Source organism: Scyliorhinus torazame, chromosome 8 (assembly GCF_047496885.1).
Source record: "Scyliorhinus torazame isolate Kashiwa2021f chromosome 8, sScyTor2.1, whole genome shotgun sequence".
Classification (NCBI taxonomy): Eukaryota; Metazoa; Chordata; class Chondrichthyes; order Carcharhiniformes; family Scyliorhinidae; genus Scyliorhinus; species Scyliorhinus torazame.
In genome coordinates, this window is record NC_092714.1 from 163,237,762 (window position 1) to 163,256,641 (window position 18,880).

Below are 18,880 nucleotides of genomic sequence, written 5' to 3' on the forward strand. Positions count from 1 at the left end.
ACTCCAGTCAAAATGTTTTTCGGTTTTGGACATTGGTAATGGCTTTTGGTCCATTCCATTGGCTAAAGCGTGCCAGTATAAATTTGCCTTTACATTCCAAGGGAACAGTACACGTGGACGTGCCATTCACAAGGCTCCCACAACTTCCCCTCCATTTTCCACCGACAGCTGGCAAATGGTTCAGCAAAGTTTTCCCGCCCCGATTGTCTGGTCCAGTACATAGACGACTTGTCACTACAGACAGATACAAAGGGAGAGCACATTTCGCTTCTAACCGAACTCCTAGCACTCCTTAAAGAAATTAGTTGTAAAGTCGACCCCAAGAAGGCACAGTGATCACTCGTGATAAACATGAGATCGAGCAAAAGAGAATTGACTCGATCGTCAAATTGCCCCTTCCCCACAATGTCTCAGCCCTCCGGTCATTTTTAGGACTGGTTGGCTACTGCCGAAACCATATTGACAGTTTCGCCACTAAAGCAGAGTCCCTATCCGACCTTCTCAAGAAGCAGGCACTTTGGGAATGGCTTCCACAGCATACAGATGCCGTGGACGCTTTAAAAAGAGCACTCAGCACATCCCCTGCACTACAGGTCCCAGATCCACTTTCCCCGTACGCTATCGAGGTAGCAAGCACCGACCGAACCCTTTCGGCCGTACTCCTCCAGGAACGCCATGACCAGTTACGCCCTGTAGCATACGCCTCACGCATGTTACACCTCATAGAGCAAGGATTTTCAGCCTGTGAAAGGCACCTGCTCGCAGTTTTTTGGGCAGTAGAATACTTTGCCTACATTACAGGACTCAACCCCATCACCATCCTCACAGAACACACCCCTACACAGCTATTATCATAGAATCATAGAAGTTTACAGCATGGAAACAGGCCCTTCGGCCCAACCAGTCCATGCCGCCCAGTTTTTAACCATTAAGCTAGTCCCAGTTGCCCGCACTTGGCCCATAACCCTCTATACCCATCTTACCCATGTAACTATCTAAATGCTTTTTAAAAGACACAATTGTACCCGCCTCTACTACCTCTGGCAGCCCATTCCAGACTCTCACTACCCTCTGAGTGAAGAAATTGCCCCTCTGGGCCCTTCTGAAACTCTCCCCTCTCACCTTAAACCTATGCCCTCTAGTTTTAGACTCCCCTACCTTTGGGAAAAGATGTTGACTATCTACCTTATCTATGCCCCTCATTATTTTATAGACCTCTATAAGATCACCCCTAAGCCTCCTACGCTCCAAGGAAAAAAGTCCCAGTCTATCCAGCCTCTCCTTATAACTCAAACCATCAAGTCCCAGCAACATCCTCGTAAATCGTTTCTGCACTCTTTCTAGTTTAATAATATCCTTTCTATAATAGGGTGACCAGAACTGCACACAGTATTCCAAGTGTGGCCGTACCAATGTCTTGTACAACTTCAACAAGACGTCCCAACTCCTGTATTCAATGTTCTGACCAATGAAACCAAGCATGCCGAATGCCTTCTTCACCACCCTGTCCACCTGCAACTCCACCTTCAAGGAGCTATGAACCTGTACTCCTAGATCTTTTTGTTCTATAACTCTCCCCAACGCCATACCATTAACTGAGTAGGTCCTTGCCTGATTCGATCTGCCAAAATGCATCACCCCACATTTATCTAAATTTTACTCCATCTGCCATTCGTCGGCCCACTGGCCTAATTGATCAAGATCCCGTTGCAATCCTAGATAACCTTCTTCACTATCCACTGTGCCACCAATCTTGGTGTCATCTGCAAACTTACTAACCATGCCTCCTAAATTCTCATCCAAATCATTAATATAAATCACAAATAACAGTGGACCCAGCACCGATCCCTGAGGCACACCACTGGTCACAGGCCTCCAGTTTGAAAAACAACCCTCTACAACCACCCTCTGTCTTCTGTCGTCCAGCCAATTTTGAATCCAATTGGCAACCTCACCCTGGATCCCGTGAGCTTTAACCTTCTGCAACAACCTACCATGCGGTACCTTGTCAAAGGCTTTGCTAAAGTCCATGTAGACAACGTCTACTGCACTGCCCTCATCTACCTTCTTGGTCGCCCCCTCAAAAAACTCAATCAAATTTGTGAGACATGATTTTCCACGCACAAAGCCATGCTGACTGCCCCAAATCAGTCCTTGTCTCTCTAAATGCTTGTAGATCCTGTCTCTCAGAATACCTTCTAGCAACTTACCTACTACAGACGTTAGGCTCACCGGTCTGTAGTTCCCAGGCTTTTCCCTGATGCCCTTCTTAAACAAGGGCACAACATTCGCCACTCTCCAATCTTCAGGCACCTCACCTGTGGCTGCCGATGATTCAAATATCTCTGTTAGGGGACCCGCAATTTCCTCACTAAACAAAGAACAAACAAAGAAATGTACAGCACAGGAACAGGCCCTTCGGCCCTCCAAGCCCGTGCCGACCATACTGCCCGACTAAACTACAATCTTCTACACTTCCTGGGTCCGTATCCTTCTATTCCCATCCTATTCATATATTTGTCAAGATGCCCCTTAAATGTCCCTATCGTCCCTGCCTCCACTACCTCCTCCGGCAGTGAGTTCCAGGCACCCACTACCCTCTGCGTAAAAAACTTGCCTCGTACATCTACTCTAAACTTTGCCCCTCTCACCTTAAACCTATGCCCCCTAGTAATTGACCCCTCTACCCTGGGGAAAAGCCTCTGACTATCCACTCTGTCTATGCCCCTCATAATTTTGTATACCTCTATCAGGTCGCCCCTCAACCTCCTTCGTTCCAGTGAGAACAAACCGAGTTTATTCAATCGCTCCTCATAGCTTATGCCCTCCATACCAGGCAACATTCTGGTAAATCTCTTCTGCACCCTCTCTAAAGCCTCCACATCCTTCTGGTAGTGTGGCGACCAGAATTGAACACTATACTCCAAGTGTGGCCTAACTAAGGTTCTATACAGCTGCAACATGACTTGCCAATTCTTATACTCAATGCCCCGGCCAATGAAGGCAAGCATGCCGTATGCCTTCTTGACTACCTTCTCCACCTGTGTAGCCCCTTTCAGTGATCTGTGGACCTGTACTCCTAGATCTCTTTGACTTTCAATACTCTTGAGGGTTCTACCATTCACTGTATATTCCCTACCTGCATTAGCCCTTCCAAAATGCATTACCTCACATTTGTCCAGGTTAAACTCCATCTGCCATCTCTCCGCCCAAGTCTCCAGACAATCTAAATCCTGCTGTATCCTCAGACAGTCCTCATCGCTATCCGCAATTCCACCAACCTTTGTGTCGTCTGCAAACTTACTAATCAGACCAGTTACATTTTCCTCCAAATCATTTATATATACTACAAAGAGCAAAGGTCCCAGCACTGATCCCTGTGGAACACCACTGGTCACAGCCCTCCAATTAGAAAAGCATCCCTCCATTGCTACCCTCTGCCTTCTATGGCCTAGCCAGTTCTGTATCCACCTTGCCAGTTCACCCCTGATCCCGTGTGACTTCACCTTTTGTACTAGTCTACCATGAGGGACCTTGTCAAAGGCCTTACTGAAGTCCATATAGACAACATCTACTGCCCTACCTGCATCAATCATCTTAGTGACCTCCTCGAAAAACTCTATCAAGTTAGTGAGACACGACCTCCCCTTCACAAAACCGTGCTGCCTCTCACTAATACGTCCATTTGCTTCCAAATGGGAGTAGATCCTGTCTCGAAGAATTCTCTCCAGTAATTTCCCTACCACTGAAGTAAGGCTCACCGGCCTGTAGTTCCCGGGATTATCCCTGCCACCCTTCTTAAACAGAGGAACAACATTGGCTATTCTCCAGTCCTCCGGGACATCCCCTGAAGACAGCGAGGATCCAAAGATTTCTGTCAAGGCCTCAGCAATTTCCTCTCCAGCCTCCTTCAGTATTCTGGGGTAGATCCCATCCGGCCCTGGGGACTTATCTACCTTAATATTTTTTAAGACACCCAACACCTCGTCTTTTTGGATCACAATGTGACCCAGGCTATCTACACCCCCTTCTCCAGACTCAACATCTACCAATTCCTTCTCTTTGGTGAATACTGATGCAAAGTATTCATTTAGTACCTCGCCCATTTCCTCTGGCTCCACACATAGATTCCCTTGCCTATCCTTCAGTGGGCCAACCCTTTCCCTGGCTACCCTCTTGCTTTTTATGTAAGTGTAAAAAGCCTTGGGATTTTCCTTAACCCTATTTGCCAATGACTTTTCATGACCCCTTCTAGCCCTCCTGACTCCCTGCTTAAGTTCCTTCCTACTTTCCTTATATGCCACACAGGCTTCGTCTGTTCCCAGCCTTTTAGCCCTGACAAATGCCTCCTTTTTCTTTTTGACGAGGCCTACAATATCATTCGTCATCCAAGGTTCCCGAAAATTGCCGTATTTGTCTTTCTTCCTCACAGGAACATGCCTGTCCTGTATTCCTATCAACTGACACTTGAAAGCCTCCCACATGTCAGATGTTGATTTGCCCTCAAACATCCGCCCCCAATCTATGCTCTTCAGTTCCCGCCTAATATTGTTATAATTAGCCTTCCCCCAATTTAGCACATTCATCCTCGGACCACTCTTATCCTTGTCCACCAGTACTTTAAAACTTACTGAATTGTGGTCACTGTTACCGAAATGCTCCCCTACTGAAACATCTACCACCTGGCCGGGCTCATTCCCCAATACCAGGTCCAGTACCGCCTCTTCCCTAGTTGGACTGTTTACATATTGTTTTAAGAAGCCCTCCTGGATGCTCCTTACAAACTCTGCCCCGTCTAAGCCCCTGGCACTAAGTGAGTCCCAGTCAATATTGGGGAAGTTGAAGTCTCCCATCACCACAACCCTGTTGTTTTTACTCTTTTCCAAAATCTGTCTACCTATCTGCTCCTCTATCTCCCGCTGGCTGTTGGGAGGCCTGTAGTATACCCCCAACATTGTGACTGCACCCTTCTTATTCCTGATCTCTACCCATATAGCCTCACTGCCCTCTGAGGTGTCCTCTCGCTGTATAGCTGTGATACTCTCCTGAACAAGTAGCGCAACTCCGCCTCCCCTTTTACATCCCCCTCTATCCCGCCTGAAACATCTAAATCCTGGAACGTTTAGCTGCCAATCCTGCCCTTCCCTCAACCAGGTCTCTGTAATGGCAACAACATCATAGTTCCAAGTAGTAATCCAAGCTCTAAGTTCATCTGCCTTACCCGTAATGCTCCTTGCATTAAAACATATGCACTTCAGGCCACCAGACCCGCTGTGTTCAGCAACTTCTCCCCGTCTGCTCTGCCTCAGAGCCACACTGTCCATATTCCCTAGTTCTCACTCAACGCTCTCACCTTCTGACCTATTGCTCCCGTGCCCACCCCCCTGCCATACTAGTTTAAACCCTCCCGTGTGACACTAGCAAATCTCGCGGCCAGGATATTTATGCCTCTCCGGTTTAGATGCAACCCGTCCATCTTATACAGGTCACACCTGCCCCGGAAGAGCTCCCAGTGGTCCAGATAACCGAAACCCTCCCTCCTACACCAGCTGTTTAGCCACGTGTTTGTCTGCTCTATCTTCCTATTTCTAGCCTCACTGGCACGTGGCACAGGGAGTAATCCCGAGATTACAACCCTCGAGGTCCTGTCTTTTAACTTTCTGCCTAGCTCCCTGAACTCCTGCTGCAGGACCTCATGCCTCTTCCTGCCTATGTCGTTAGTACCAATATGTACAACGACCTCTACCTGTTTGCCCTCCCCCTTCAGGATTCCCTCTACCCGTTCGGAGACATCCTGGACCCTGGCACCAGGGAGGCAACATACCATCCTGGAGTCTCTTTCACGTCCACAGAAGCGCCTATCTGTTCCCCTGACTATAGAGTCCCCTATAACTATTACTCTTCTGCGCTTTGACCCTCCCTTCTGAACATCAGAGCCAGCCGTGGTGCCACTGCTCTGGCTGCTGCTGTTTTCCCCTGATAGGCTATCCCCCCCGACAGTATCCAAAGGGGTATATCTGTTCGAGAGGGGGACAACCACAGGGGATTCCTGCACTGACTGCCTGCCCTTTCTGGTGGTCACCCATTTCTCTGCCTGCACCTTGGGTGTGACCACACTTACATAACTGCGATCTATGATGCTTTCCGCCACCTGCATGCTCCTAAGTGCATCCAATTGCTGCTCCAACCGAACCATGCGGTCTGTGAGGAGCTGCAGTTGGGTGCACTTTCTTCAGATGAAGCCATCCAGGACGCTGGAAGCCTCCCGGACCTGCCACATCTCACAGTCAGAGCACAGCACCCCTCTAACTGACATTGCGTCAATTAATTAAAATTAAAATTTGTCTTTTTTTTTATAAATACTTTTTTTTTTAAATTACAAAGTTACTGTCAACTATCTGTTTCCTAGCACTAGATTTCTAATAGAAATGCGATAGCTAACTATAATATCCTCCGATCTCTGGCTTAGATATCCTCTAAATTATAATTAAGTTATTATGTTTAATTAGTTCCCAAATAGTCAAAAAAATTTAGGTTAGAATCCCAACCAGCCACTCAGGTCACAGCTTTTCTGTCCCCCCCGACACACACAATTTGAAAAAAGGTATGAAAGTAAAAATCACTTGCTTACCTTCTGAGATGTTCTCAGGTTCTCTCGCTGACAGAGACTGCTCCTCCACCTCCAATCCTTGGCCTGCACAATGCTAATAATATATAATATAATATGGCACTTACCTTACACCAATGGGTCTTATTATTAGGTTAGAGGAGGAGGGTGGGTGGGAGACACTACACGTGTAGTGTCTCGGGTTTCCTCTCCACCAGAATTTATTGGGGGGGGGGGGGGGACTTGCCAGAGGTCGAACTTCCGGTTCCCGCCGAAATCCAAAGGGCTGCTCCTGTAAAGGTAAGGTTTTTAAACTCACTACTCACCTCCCAGAAGGCCCCTGCGCACCGCTGCCGCCGAAATCCAATGGGCTGCTCCTGTAAAGGTAAGGTTTTTAAACTCACTACTCACCTCCCAGAAGGCCCCTGCGCACCGCTGCCGCCGAAATCCAATGGGCTGCTCCTGTAAAGGTAAGGTTTTTAAACTCACTACTCACCTCCAAGAAGGCCCCTGCGCACCGCTGCCGCCGAAATCCAATGGGCTGCTCCTGTAAAGGTAAGAGCTTTTAAACTCACTACTCACCTCCCAGAAGGCCCCTGCGCACCGCTGCCGCCGAAATCCAATGGGCTGCTCCTGTAAAGGTAAGAGCTTTTAAACTAACTACTCACCTCCCAGAAGGCCCCTGCGCACCGCTGCCGCCGAAATCCAAAGGGCTGCTCCTGTAAAGGTAAGGTTTTTAAACTCACTACTCACCTCCCAGAAGGCCCCTGCGCACCGCTGCCGCCGAAATCCAATGGGCTGCTCCTGTAAAGGTAAGAGCTTTTAAACTAACTACTCACCTCCCAGAAGGCCCCTGCGCACCGCTGCCGCCGAAATCCAAAGGGCTGCTCCTGTAAAGGTAAGGTTTTTAAACTCACTACTCACCTCCCAGAAGGCCCCTGCGCACCGCTGCCGCCGAAATCCAATGGGCTGCTCCTGTAAAGGTAAGAGCTTTTAAACTAAACTAGCCTCACACAACATCCTGGGATACATTTCATCAGGTCCCGGGGATTTATCTACCTTGATGTGCTTTAAGACTTCTAGCACCTCCTCCTCTGTAATATGCACACTTCTCAAGACATCACTATTTATTTCCCTTAGTTTCCTAACATCCATGCCTTTCTCCACCGTGAATACCGATGAGAAATATTCATTCAGGATCTCACCCAACTCTTGTGGCTCTGCACATAGATGTCCTTGTTGATCCTTAAGAGGCCCTACTCTGTCCCTAGTTACTCTTTTCCCCTTTATGTATCTGTAGAATCTCTTTGGATTCTCCTTTGCATTATTTGCCAAAGCAATTTCATGTCCCCTTTTTGCCCTCCTGATTTCCGTCTTAACTCTATTTCGACAATCTCTATACTCTTCAAGGGATCCACTTGATCCCAGTTGTTTATGTACGTCATATGCCTCCTTCTTCTTTTTGACCAGAGTCTCAATATCTCGAGTCATCCAGGGTTCCCTACTTCTACCAGCCTTGCCCTTCACTCTAAAGGGAATGTGCTTACCCTGCACCCTGGTTAACACATTTTTAAAAGCCTCCCATTTACCAGCCGTCCCTTTGCCTGCCAACAGTCTCCCCCAATCTACCTCTGAAAGTTCCTGTCTGATACCATCAAAATTTGCCTTGCCCCAATTAAGAATTTTAACTCTTGGGCCAGACCTATCATTCTCCATAGCTATCTTAAAACTAATGGAGTTATGGTCACTTGTCCCAAAGTGATCCCTCACTAACACTTCTGTCACTTGCCCTTCCTTATTTCCCAAGACGAGGTCAAGTTTTGCCCCCTCTCTAGTCGGTCCATCCACATACTGAATGAGAGATTCCTCCTGAATACACTCAACAAATTTCCCTCCATCCAAGCCCCTAATGCTATGGCTGTCCCAGTCAATGTTGGGAAAGTTAAAGTCCCCTACTATTACCACCCTATTTTTCTTGCAGCTATCTGTAATCTCCTTACATATTTGCTCCTCAATTTCCCGCTGACTATTTGGGGGCCTGTAGTACAGTCCTATCAAGGTGATCTCTCCCTTCTTATTTTTCAGTTCCACCCATATAGACTCAGTGGGCGAACCCTCGGATATATCCCCTCTAAGTACTGCCGTAATGTTCTCCCTAATCAAAAACGCCACTCCCCCTCCTCTATTTCCTCCTGTTCTATCCTTTCTATAGCATCTGTACCCTGGAACATTGAGCTGCCAGTCCTGCCCCTCCCTTAGCCATGTTTCAGTCATAGCTATAATATCCCAGTCCCATGTGCCCATCCATGCCCTGAGTTCATCCGCTTTGCCCGTCAGGCTCCTTGCATTGAAATAAATGCAGTTTAATGTAGACTTTCCTTGCTCTCTGCCCTGCTTTCTCTGGTCATGCTTTACACACTCTCCCTTCCTGCCTTTTGTTTCCGTCCCCACTGACTTCCTACATCGGTTCCCATCCCCCTGCCACATTAGTTTAAACCCTCCCCAACTGCACTAGCAAACACACCCCCGAGAACATTGGTTCCGGTCCCATCCAGATGCAGACCGTCCAATTTGTACAGGTCCCACCTCCCCCAGAATCGGTCCCAATGTCCCAGGAATTTGAAACCCTCCCTCTTGCACCATCTCTCAAGCCACGTATTCATCCTAGCTATCCTGTCATTCCTACTCTGACTATCACGTGGCACTGGTAACAATCCTGAGATTACTACCTTTGAGGTCCTACTTTTTAGTTTAACTCCTAACTCCCTAAATTCAGCTTGTAGGACCTCATCCCGTTTTATACCTATATCGTTGGTTCCTATATGCACCACGACAACTGGCTGTTCACCCTCCCCCTCCAGAATGCCCTGCAGCCACTCCGAGACATCCTTGATCCTTGCACCAGGGAGGCAACATACCAACCTGGATTCTCGTTTGCGGGCGCAGAAACGCCTGTCTATTCCCCTTACAATTGAATCCCCTATCACTATAGCTCTGCCACTCTTTTTCCCGCCCTTCTGTGCAGCAAAGCCAGCCACGGTGCCATGAACCTGGCTGCTGCCACCTTCCCCTGGCGAGCCATCTCCTCCAACAGTTTCCAAAACGGTAAATCTGTTTTGGAGGGAGATGACCGCAGGGGATCCCTGCACTGCCCTCCTACTCTTCCTCTGTCTGTTGGTCACCCATTCCCTATCTGCCTCAGTAATTTTAATCTGCGGTGTGACCAACTCACTGAATGTACTATCCACACCTTCCTCAGCATCTCGGATGCTCCAAAGTGAATCCATCCGCAGCTCCAGAGCCGTCAAGCGGTCTAACAGGAGCTGCAGTTGGACACACTTCTTGCAGATGAAGGAGTCAGGGACACCAGAAGGGTCCCTGACTTGCCACATCTCACAAGAGGAGCATGACACGGGTCTGAGCTCTCCTGCCATGACTTAAACCTGAAGTTAAATTTGAACTACACTACACAGCTAAGAGAAAGTCAAAGAGAGAGAAATCACTTACCAGTCACAAGCCAATCACTTACCTGCTGGCTGTGATGTAATTGCTCCCGAGACTCCTTCACGAGTCTGCTTCTCTGCACCTCCTTAAGATGAGCACCAAATTCCCTTAACTAGTTAATTAATTTACTTAATTAATTGGATTTTTTGGGGGGGGAAAGTCACCCCCAAACACCAAAAAACACAGCCCTCACTCACCTCTTACCCAAACTCAGCCTTACCCAAACTCAGATACACTCTGTTTGCCTCCAGCACTCTGTTTCTAAAGGCACTTCAGCCACACCCTTTTTATCCTTCCTGATTTACAGTCAGCCAATAGGCCTGCTCCCGAAACTGATCTCCCGAAACTAACAGCTGACCTGCAAGGTAAGGAAGTTGTTAAGCAGTACTTACCTCACTCAGGCCGCGACCTTTTAAACTGTCCACTCTGCCTCGCAGCTCCCGCGCTTTTTCAATCTCCCGCGCTGTTTCCAAAGTCCCGGCTCTCTCTCTCTCCCGCTCCCAGCTGACCTGCAAGGTAAGGAGATTGTTAAGCAGTACTTACCTCACCCAGGCCGCGACCTTTTAAACTGTCCGCTCTGCCTCGCAGCTCCCGCCCTTTTTCAATCTCCCGTGCTGTTTCCAAAGTCCCGGCTCTCTCTCCCGCTCCCAGCTGACCTGCAATGCAAGCTATTGGCCGACTTAAAGATGGCACAGTCAGCCAAATCCGCGCAGCCCGTTGGACCCTTCTTTTACAGGGACGGGACATTACAGTAAAACGAACCAAGACCCACACCTTCCTTGCCGATAATTTGCAGTATGCAGGCACCCCTCATAAATGTGAGATCATCACCACAAAACAGAACACAGGCCCATTTATTCCCAAAACACCTCCCAGGACACAGGTAGTACACCCCAGAGACCCCAGCCCACAGACACGTGCGCACTCCTGGAGATTTATGTGGATGGCTCCTCCACAATGTTAAATAGAAAGAATTACCGGTTGCGGTATATATGTAGAGGACGTGCAGGGACGCACCCTAGATGAAATTTCATTAAAGTTGCCAGGACACTTAGGCTCGCAGGCAGCAGAACTCGGAGCAATTGCATACATTGTAAACCACCCTGACTCGTTCCCAACCCCAGCAGACATTCCTACCACTCTGGGAAACAAGACAATTTGTTTCCGTGGACAGTAAACCCCTACCCTCAGCCCCATTACTCGGGCATATCTTAGAGACAGCGAAGGACAGGAAATACGGAATAATTAAGTTTCGCAGTCATCACCGTTCCCCCCGCCCCCCCCCCCCCCCATGTAACGTTAAAGCAGGCACCGTAGCGAAGGCAGGCTTCAGGCATGGTTATTTTTGGAACCCCCCGAAAGCACCCCAGTACACGCAGTTCAGGTCTCATAGACCAACATTCAGGATCTAGCGAAGGCACAGAAAGAGGACGAGAAACTCAGGGAAGTCTTAAAGAGAACCTTCCCAGCCTCGTATGATAAATACAGAAACGCAATCACCACACACGATGGTGTGATTTTAAAGGATGGCATTTATATAGTTCCCAGCCAGGACAGGAACCAGATAATTTGTCAGTTCCATGACAATCATGGACACCAAGGAATTGAACCCACCCTAGCCCACCTCAGACCGCTCTGCTGGTGGCCTGATTTAAAAACCGATGTAACGCTTTACATTGAGAATTGCTTAATCTGTGCCCAGAACAATCCGGACAGTTATGTTAAAAAGGCTCAACTTAGTCATACCCGCCCCGTTAATGGACTCTGGACAAATCTCCAGATAGCTTATATCGGACCCCTACCCCCCCTGCAGAAATGGTTACAAGTATGTGTTGGTGGTCATAGACACCTTCACAAAATGGGTGGAAGCATTTCCATCAAGAACTAATACGGCCAAGACGACGGCTAAAATATTAACACACCACATCTTTACAAGATGGGGCCTCCCACGCAGTATAGAGTCTGATCAAGGCTCCCATTTCACAGGACGTGTAATGAAAAACGTCCTCACGATTTTCGGCATTCAACAAAAGTTTCACATTGCATACCACCCCCAGTCTAGTTGTATTGTAGAGAGTTTGAATAGGACATTAAAAACCACCCTCAGGAAGATGGTTCAGCAGAATAACAGCACCTGGGATTCAGTTCTCCCATTTGCTTTAATGTTTTTAAGAAACATGGTATCCACGTCCACTGGATACACCCACACCCTCATGACCGGACGCCCCATGAAAGGCACTGAGTATTTATTAGGACTGGATTTGGCCAGCCCCGCAGTTACAGCCCTCACGCATGAAAATGCGGTTAAACAACTGGTACAGAACATAAAGGCACAGCCCAACTCGCAGCAGCAGTGAGACTTGGAACCAGGAAGAAATAGAGCAAGGCTTGTTTCGACAAAACAGTACACGCCACTGAGTTTACAGTAGGGCAACAAGTTATGCTTTCCCTTTACAACCCCAGCTCATTCCTTTCGCCAAAATTTTCCGGACCGTACTCCATTTCGGACAAAGTCAGCCCCTCAGTATACAAAATAGCCTATCCCAATGGTAAGTCTGCGTGGTTTGATATAAGCCAGCTCAAGGCTTATGGCTCGCAGAATAACCACACACACCAGATCCTGCTCGCAGCAGCAGAGGAGCACGCCCCGCCCACAGATGACGTATTCCCACCCTCCCCCACCCAGTCCAGCCCGCCCTCAGACACGACTTCAACTCCGCATCCAGAGGCACGACTCCGCCTCTCCCTTCCTTCAACCAGCAGTGACAGTGACAGCGATCACGATGACGATAGCCATAGCATACCACGTTACAACTATACCCCTGCACCAGACCCCACTCTCAGCGATTCCAAGCATGATTCCACTGACCCATTTGAGATTATTTATATCAAAGCCCCTGACCCAGACCCACCGCCCGACGATTACGGATTGAAGCATAGTAGCTCCAACCTCGACACACGATTCTGGCACCGAGACAATTCGTTCAGGCTCATCCGGAACGATGAGATGGACCCTAATTCGCCCCAAGCAGCTTTAGCACGGTTACTACAGTCAAGAGTTTGGCAGCCGGGAGAAGATGATGACTTAGAGTCTGACTCCCACCAAATGAATCCCTTTGCGACCCTGTTCGCTATTGAGCAGTGAGGTGTCCAGATGATGGAGAAAAAAGGAACCGATGGAGAGATATAGTGTCCTTTCTGATGGAACCTGCACCATTTTCGTTGTATGTTTGTTCGTTCGTGTTAACGTTAAGTGTTGTTCGTAAACCCGAAAGTTTTCACGGCCCCACGTCACCACTCCTTTGACGCCCAACGCCTGTTAGAGGAACAAGTTTGTCCCCAGACAATAGTTCAGAGGAACTAGTTTGTCGACAGACACGACTCATAGTTACTCTCCTGATTCGAGAGGAAGCCGCCACGACGACCACATTCTTACCCGTTCTTGCCGGTTGCTCAGGCAGTGGAGAAACGGCATTTGTCCCCACCCTGCCTGAGGACCCCCCCTCTGGTCAGCTGTAGAGCACATACCGCATTGATCACTGTCCTACCCGGGGATTCCACCCATTTCTTACCCGCCGCGCGCGGCCCATACACACCCCATTTTGGCTCGTTACGTTCGAAATTCTTTTGTTTGGTTTTGGCAACCCTTAGGTTGCTTCCCTATGCTATTTACGTTCTCAAACACTGGGATGGTAAATCACACAGGCTGCGAGACGGCTCGCAGTACGGCAGTATTTTTCTTAGATGTCTACTCCAAATATTCGTTTTTTTTTTAAATGAGGGAGTCACAGGTGGTGACCAATTATAATGGGAAATTGGCAATAAAGGACAGACAGACAGACATACGAGATCTTAAGCAAGATGATAACAGAAATTATGCTTGTGTTCACAGAACACCGGAACCTCAGGAACCCCAGAGGAAGACAAAGAAGACGACCGACAAAGAACAAACAAAGAACAAAGAAATGTAAAGATGAAGACAGCCTTCATGTTCACATGAATCTTCGCGGGATCCCTTCAGTTGCGCGCAGACGCTACCCCCTGACCTCTACCACACAAACCGTAAATGATTCTCACCCCTACAATACACGGAACCCCGAGATAACTAGCACAACGACAGCTAGCAATACCCCGACCTGGTGTGATAAGTTTATCACCTGGTACTCACTCTCATATGCAGTCGAAGCACTCGTAGTGCTGCCGATACTTTGAGGTGTCGTGCAAACGTTTAGAGTTAGGAAATGGCGAAAGAGAGCATATCGCTCTCGCACCCCGGTATACAGGTTTAGGTCCCCCATTTTCGGATTTCACCAGACCCCCGAACCCATTGGGACATCCGTTTTGTTTTGTGTATTCTGTGGAATAAAGAGATGTAAACCTCTGTGTCTGACTGCCAGGCCAGAGAAATTTGTGTGCTGCTATTTTGTACAGGTTAAGATGTATAGATTTTTGGATTGTTTGAATGAGGATAGTTTATTGAGAATAGTTAGAGGTTCCAGTTTTTTTATTTTTCTGTAATGCATGTATTAATGTCATAGCGCCCCGTAGAGTTTTATGATAATGAATGTATTTAAAATGGTTTAGGTAAAATTGTGTTGCATAGGATAGGACAGCGTAGAGCCTAAGTATGGGTGCTCCGGTTGGTCAGAGGATGAAGACGACGTAGCAGTGTGATCCTTCACGCTTTGCATTGAGGATCACAAGGAGGGTGTGTAGCCATCTGGGATGGCCACGTCCCGATTATAAAATGGACACTTGCAAAGAATGCAGGGAAAATTGGACAATACTAAGAAACAAGCAGCAAGGTCTGTCTGTTGATTAGAACCTTAATCTCTCAGAAGGAGAGAAACTGCTAAGCAATCTACATACTAATGAGTCATCTCCGGGGACAAAAGGGAAACATTTAGATACACAATGTTAAGGCAGACACCCCGGCGCCAGAAGAGACTAAAACAAAGCAGACCAACGGTCACCTAGGATACGCCAGCAATCAGGGAACCACCCATCTATTGGAGGAAGATCGATACGGATGATTGGGAAAGGCCCAATTAATTGAGGCCAAGTTCAAGGCCCGCCCAAAAGTGCGCAAAGCCTTTTTTAGTACAAAAGGTATTACCCAAGGGAGAATCTTTCTTCTTTGGCTTTGGCTCTCAGCGAAGAGAGAGACCAGCTTAGCAGCTACACCAGACCAAGTAAGTTCCAAGTCAACGCACGCTACGAGATAGACGCTCCTAGTTGCTAACCTGTAAACAGCTCAACCCAGCAGCCTCAGCACCGAGCAACGGCCATTGTTCCTCTGACTGAGTGGGCACCCAAAGCTAAGTGTAGGCTTTAGTAATAGTGATAATTTAGTTTGTAGAGTTTATGCATGAGTAGATTTGACTGTGTGTAAATAAATGAGCATTGCTTTTGAACTTACTAACTGGTGTATCGAGTCATTGATCAGTATTCGGTTCTGAACCTTGTGGCGGTTTCGAAAGATACCTGGCGACTCTTGAGCAAACCTAATTAAACAGAGCTAAATTGAGAAACACAGCCAAAGATAGCAACAGAGTTCAGTTGCTGTTAGAGCATGAAAGGGAATTTAAAAGAATAGAAATGGAGATGCAGTGAAAGGAAAGGGAGCTGATGCAAAAGGATCCGATCGGCCGAATGGCCTTACTTCCGCTCCTATGTCTTATGGTCTTATGGTCGACCAAAAGGAATAGAGCTGAGGCATATGGAAAAAAGACAACACATGGAGATGGAAATGAAGGGGTTGGAAAGAGGGAGGAAAATATAAAGAGAGAGAAAAGAAAGGAGAGAGGAAAAAGGAAGAGTGAGGGTGGAAAAATAAAAAGAGAGAGGAAGAGGAAAAAGCAAGAGATAGATTTATATCTTAGGGCACTACTAATGAGTGGGGGTTGCCAAAAAGTGGAGGGGTACATAAGCCTCAAACGGAACCCAGTAGCGGAATGTTTAAATTTATACAGGCCCTCCTGAAATTCGATGAGAAGGAGGCAGAAACCTTTTTTAGGGTTTTTGAGAAAATAGTAAACTAAATGCGGTGGCGAAAAGAAAAATGGACTTCATCCCTGCAGGGTAAACCGATGGGGCGGGCACAGAAGGTTCATGCTTTCCTCTCAGAGCAGGAGTCTGAGAATTATTACACGGCAAGAAGGGTTATTCTGGATGCAAATGAATTGGTTCCAGAAGCATATAGGCAAACGTTTTGAAATTTAAAGAGACAGCTGGGACAGACGTAGTCAGAATTTGAAAGGGTTGAGCAAAATAATTTTGATAGGTGGGTCTGAGCATTGGGAGTTGCAACAACCTATGAGGCTCTTATAGAGGTTATTCGCTGAGACAAATTTAAAATCCATACCTCCTAAAGTAAGAACCAATGTTGAAGACCAGAGAGTGAAGGTTGCAGGGCAGGCAGCAATTATCATAGAATCATAGAATTTACAGTGCAGAAGGAGGCCATTCGGCCCATCTAGTCTGCACCATAGAATCATAGAATTTACAGTGCAGAAGGAGACCATTCGGCCCATCGAGTCTGCACCGGCTCTTGGAAAAAGCACCCAACTTAAGCCCACACCTCCACCCTATCCCCGTCACCCAGCAACCCCATCTAACCTAAGGGCAATTTAGCATAGCCAATCCACCTAACCACATCTTTGGACTGGAAGGAAACCGGAGCACCTGGAGGAAACCCACTCAGTCACTGGGAGAATGTGCAGACTCCGCGCAGACAGTGACTCAAGCCGGGAATCGAACCTGGGACCCTGGAGCTGTGAAGCAACTATGCTAACCACTGTGCTACCATGCTGCCCAATTATGGCTGATTCTGAACTGATCCATAAATTTAAACTTTTGTACCATCACCTCCATAATTTTTAAAAGGATAGGAAGTAGGAGAGTGAAAGGAAGGCCAAGGTAGGGAACGGATTGCTGGGATCTCCTCTTGAGATGTCCTCAGACCAGGAATGAAAGGGCTAAGGGTGGAGGTGAGACTTGAAAGCTTGGTGTTATCATTATGACATGGTGAGACACGTTCATTCAGCATGTTGGAAGTTGCAAGGAAAGCCCATGGGTTTGTGGAGGTCCATAAGGAGGATTCTGAAAAGGGAACAGAAATGGAGAACACGACAGAGCAGACTCCAGCTTTAACTTTACTTAGAAGACCTGAGGGGAACACAACAGTGGGAGCAGGTGTGAGGAATATGAGAGATAGGCCAAGTTTATGTCTAAAGGGGAGCTCACCCCATTTTCCTCAACTGATGTAGCCAAACCCATAACTATCTTAAGGGACACAGGCGCTACTCAACGTCATAAACTGGAGAAGGATTTTTGTTCCCTCCAGAGAGGTCAATGATAACTGAGGTAGTATTGAAGGGGATAGGTGGAGATATATCCCAGTCCCATTGTATAAAGTAGTCGATTGGGAGCTCCTGGGTGGTTGGGATCTGGACAGGGTGGTACCTTGGCACCCCTGATGCCACTGTGACATTGCCAGCCTGGCACCCTGGCAGTGTCATCGGGGCAACCTGGATTGAAACCCTGCTCATTGGGAGTGCTGGGTAGGTCCAGAGGTCTCGGTGGAGGTTGGCGGGGGGGGGGGGGGTCTCTGGCAAGCAGAGCTCATTGTGCAGTAAATGAGACTAAGGGCAACCTCGGTGGGCCATTCCTTGCCAAGGCCCAGGAATGAATCAGAGTGCCATTTAATATCGGGGCCGTTCTGACACTGCAAATGCCCCAAAACACCCAGTTAATTGCACCCAACATGGAACTCTGTTTCATTTCCGTTAAATCACGCCAAAGTCTGTGCAAGCTGATTAGCGTCCTGATTATTAAATCATATTAACCAAGTAAAATTAAGTAATGCGTGCAATTTGTACATGACATATTTCAGTAATGGTCTAATCAACTGGATATTTTCTGTCAACAGCACAGCTGATGTTTACAGTTTTGTTGCCAGTTCAACAGATGAACCCACTATCACACTGGGGGTAAGTGTTCACAATTCTAACAGTTCACATATTGTCAAGTTTCCAGTATTCTTTAAACGAGAATGATTGTAGAAGGGCAGTAAGTTAGAAAATGTTTTTATAGGATATTAAAAATTATCTTGCATCTGATGCTATTAAACACTACAAAAGAGAATCAATATTCTCATTTTGACTCTCTCCGCCACCTCAAATTCACACCTAAGCATACCTCACACAGCAACATATTGGGAGATCACAGGTTTCTGAATTCATACAATCTAACAGGTAAGCAACTACCTATGAGGCTCTAAGAGAGGTCATTCACTCAGACACATTTAAGAATCCCTATCTCCTAAAGTAAAGGTTCCTGGAGTGAAGGTTGCAGGGCAGGCAGCAATTATGGCTAATCCATGAATGTAAACCTTTGTACTATTGCCTTTTCTGTGGCTCTGCTGTAACTATGGCAATCAATGAGGTTGGCCTCCTTCCTTTGATATCTATATTCTAATGCTCAGAGTCGCCAGGTATCAAATGAACAAAGTTCAACCGGCTATCGATCAAAGAGCCAAACACCAGTTAGTTAGTTCAAGGTCAAAGGTACTTAATTTACACACACAATCAATCATGCAACATAACACTACTAGTTGACTACACCTATCGACTAAGACAACCTGTACTTAACTTCAGGCACCCGGCTTAGGTCAGAGGAACAGTGACTGATGTTCGATTCTGGATCTATCGGGTCTGAAGGAGTAACTGCTGCTCAGCTAGGCTCATCCGTCTGGTAGCGGGCATTGAA

At 47.4% G+C, this 18,880-nt stretch overlaps 1 protein-coding gene across 1 annotated transcript in view; it reads left to right on the plus strand.

Annotated features, from left to right (window-relative positions):
* The window catches only part of LOC140428791 (uncharacterized), a 168,346-nt gene that overhangs the window by 63,320 nt on the left and 86,146 nt on the right, over positions 1-18,880 (plus strand). Inside the window, exon 3 of the mRNA XM_072515479.1 lies at positions 18,042-18,102. Within this exon, the coding sequence (XP_072371580.1) occupies positions 18,042-18,102 (61 nt within the window). The remainder of the gene's footprint in view (positions 1-18,041; positions 18,103-18,880) is intronic.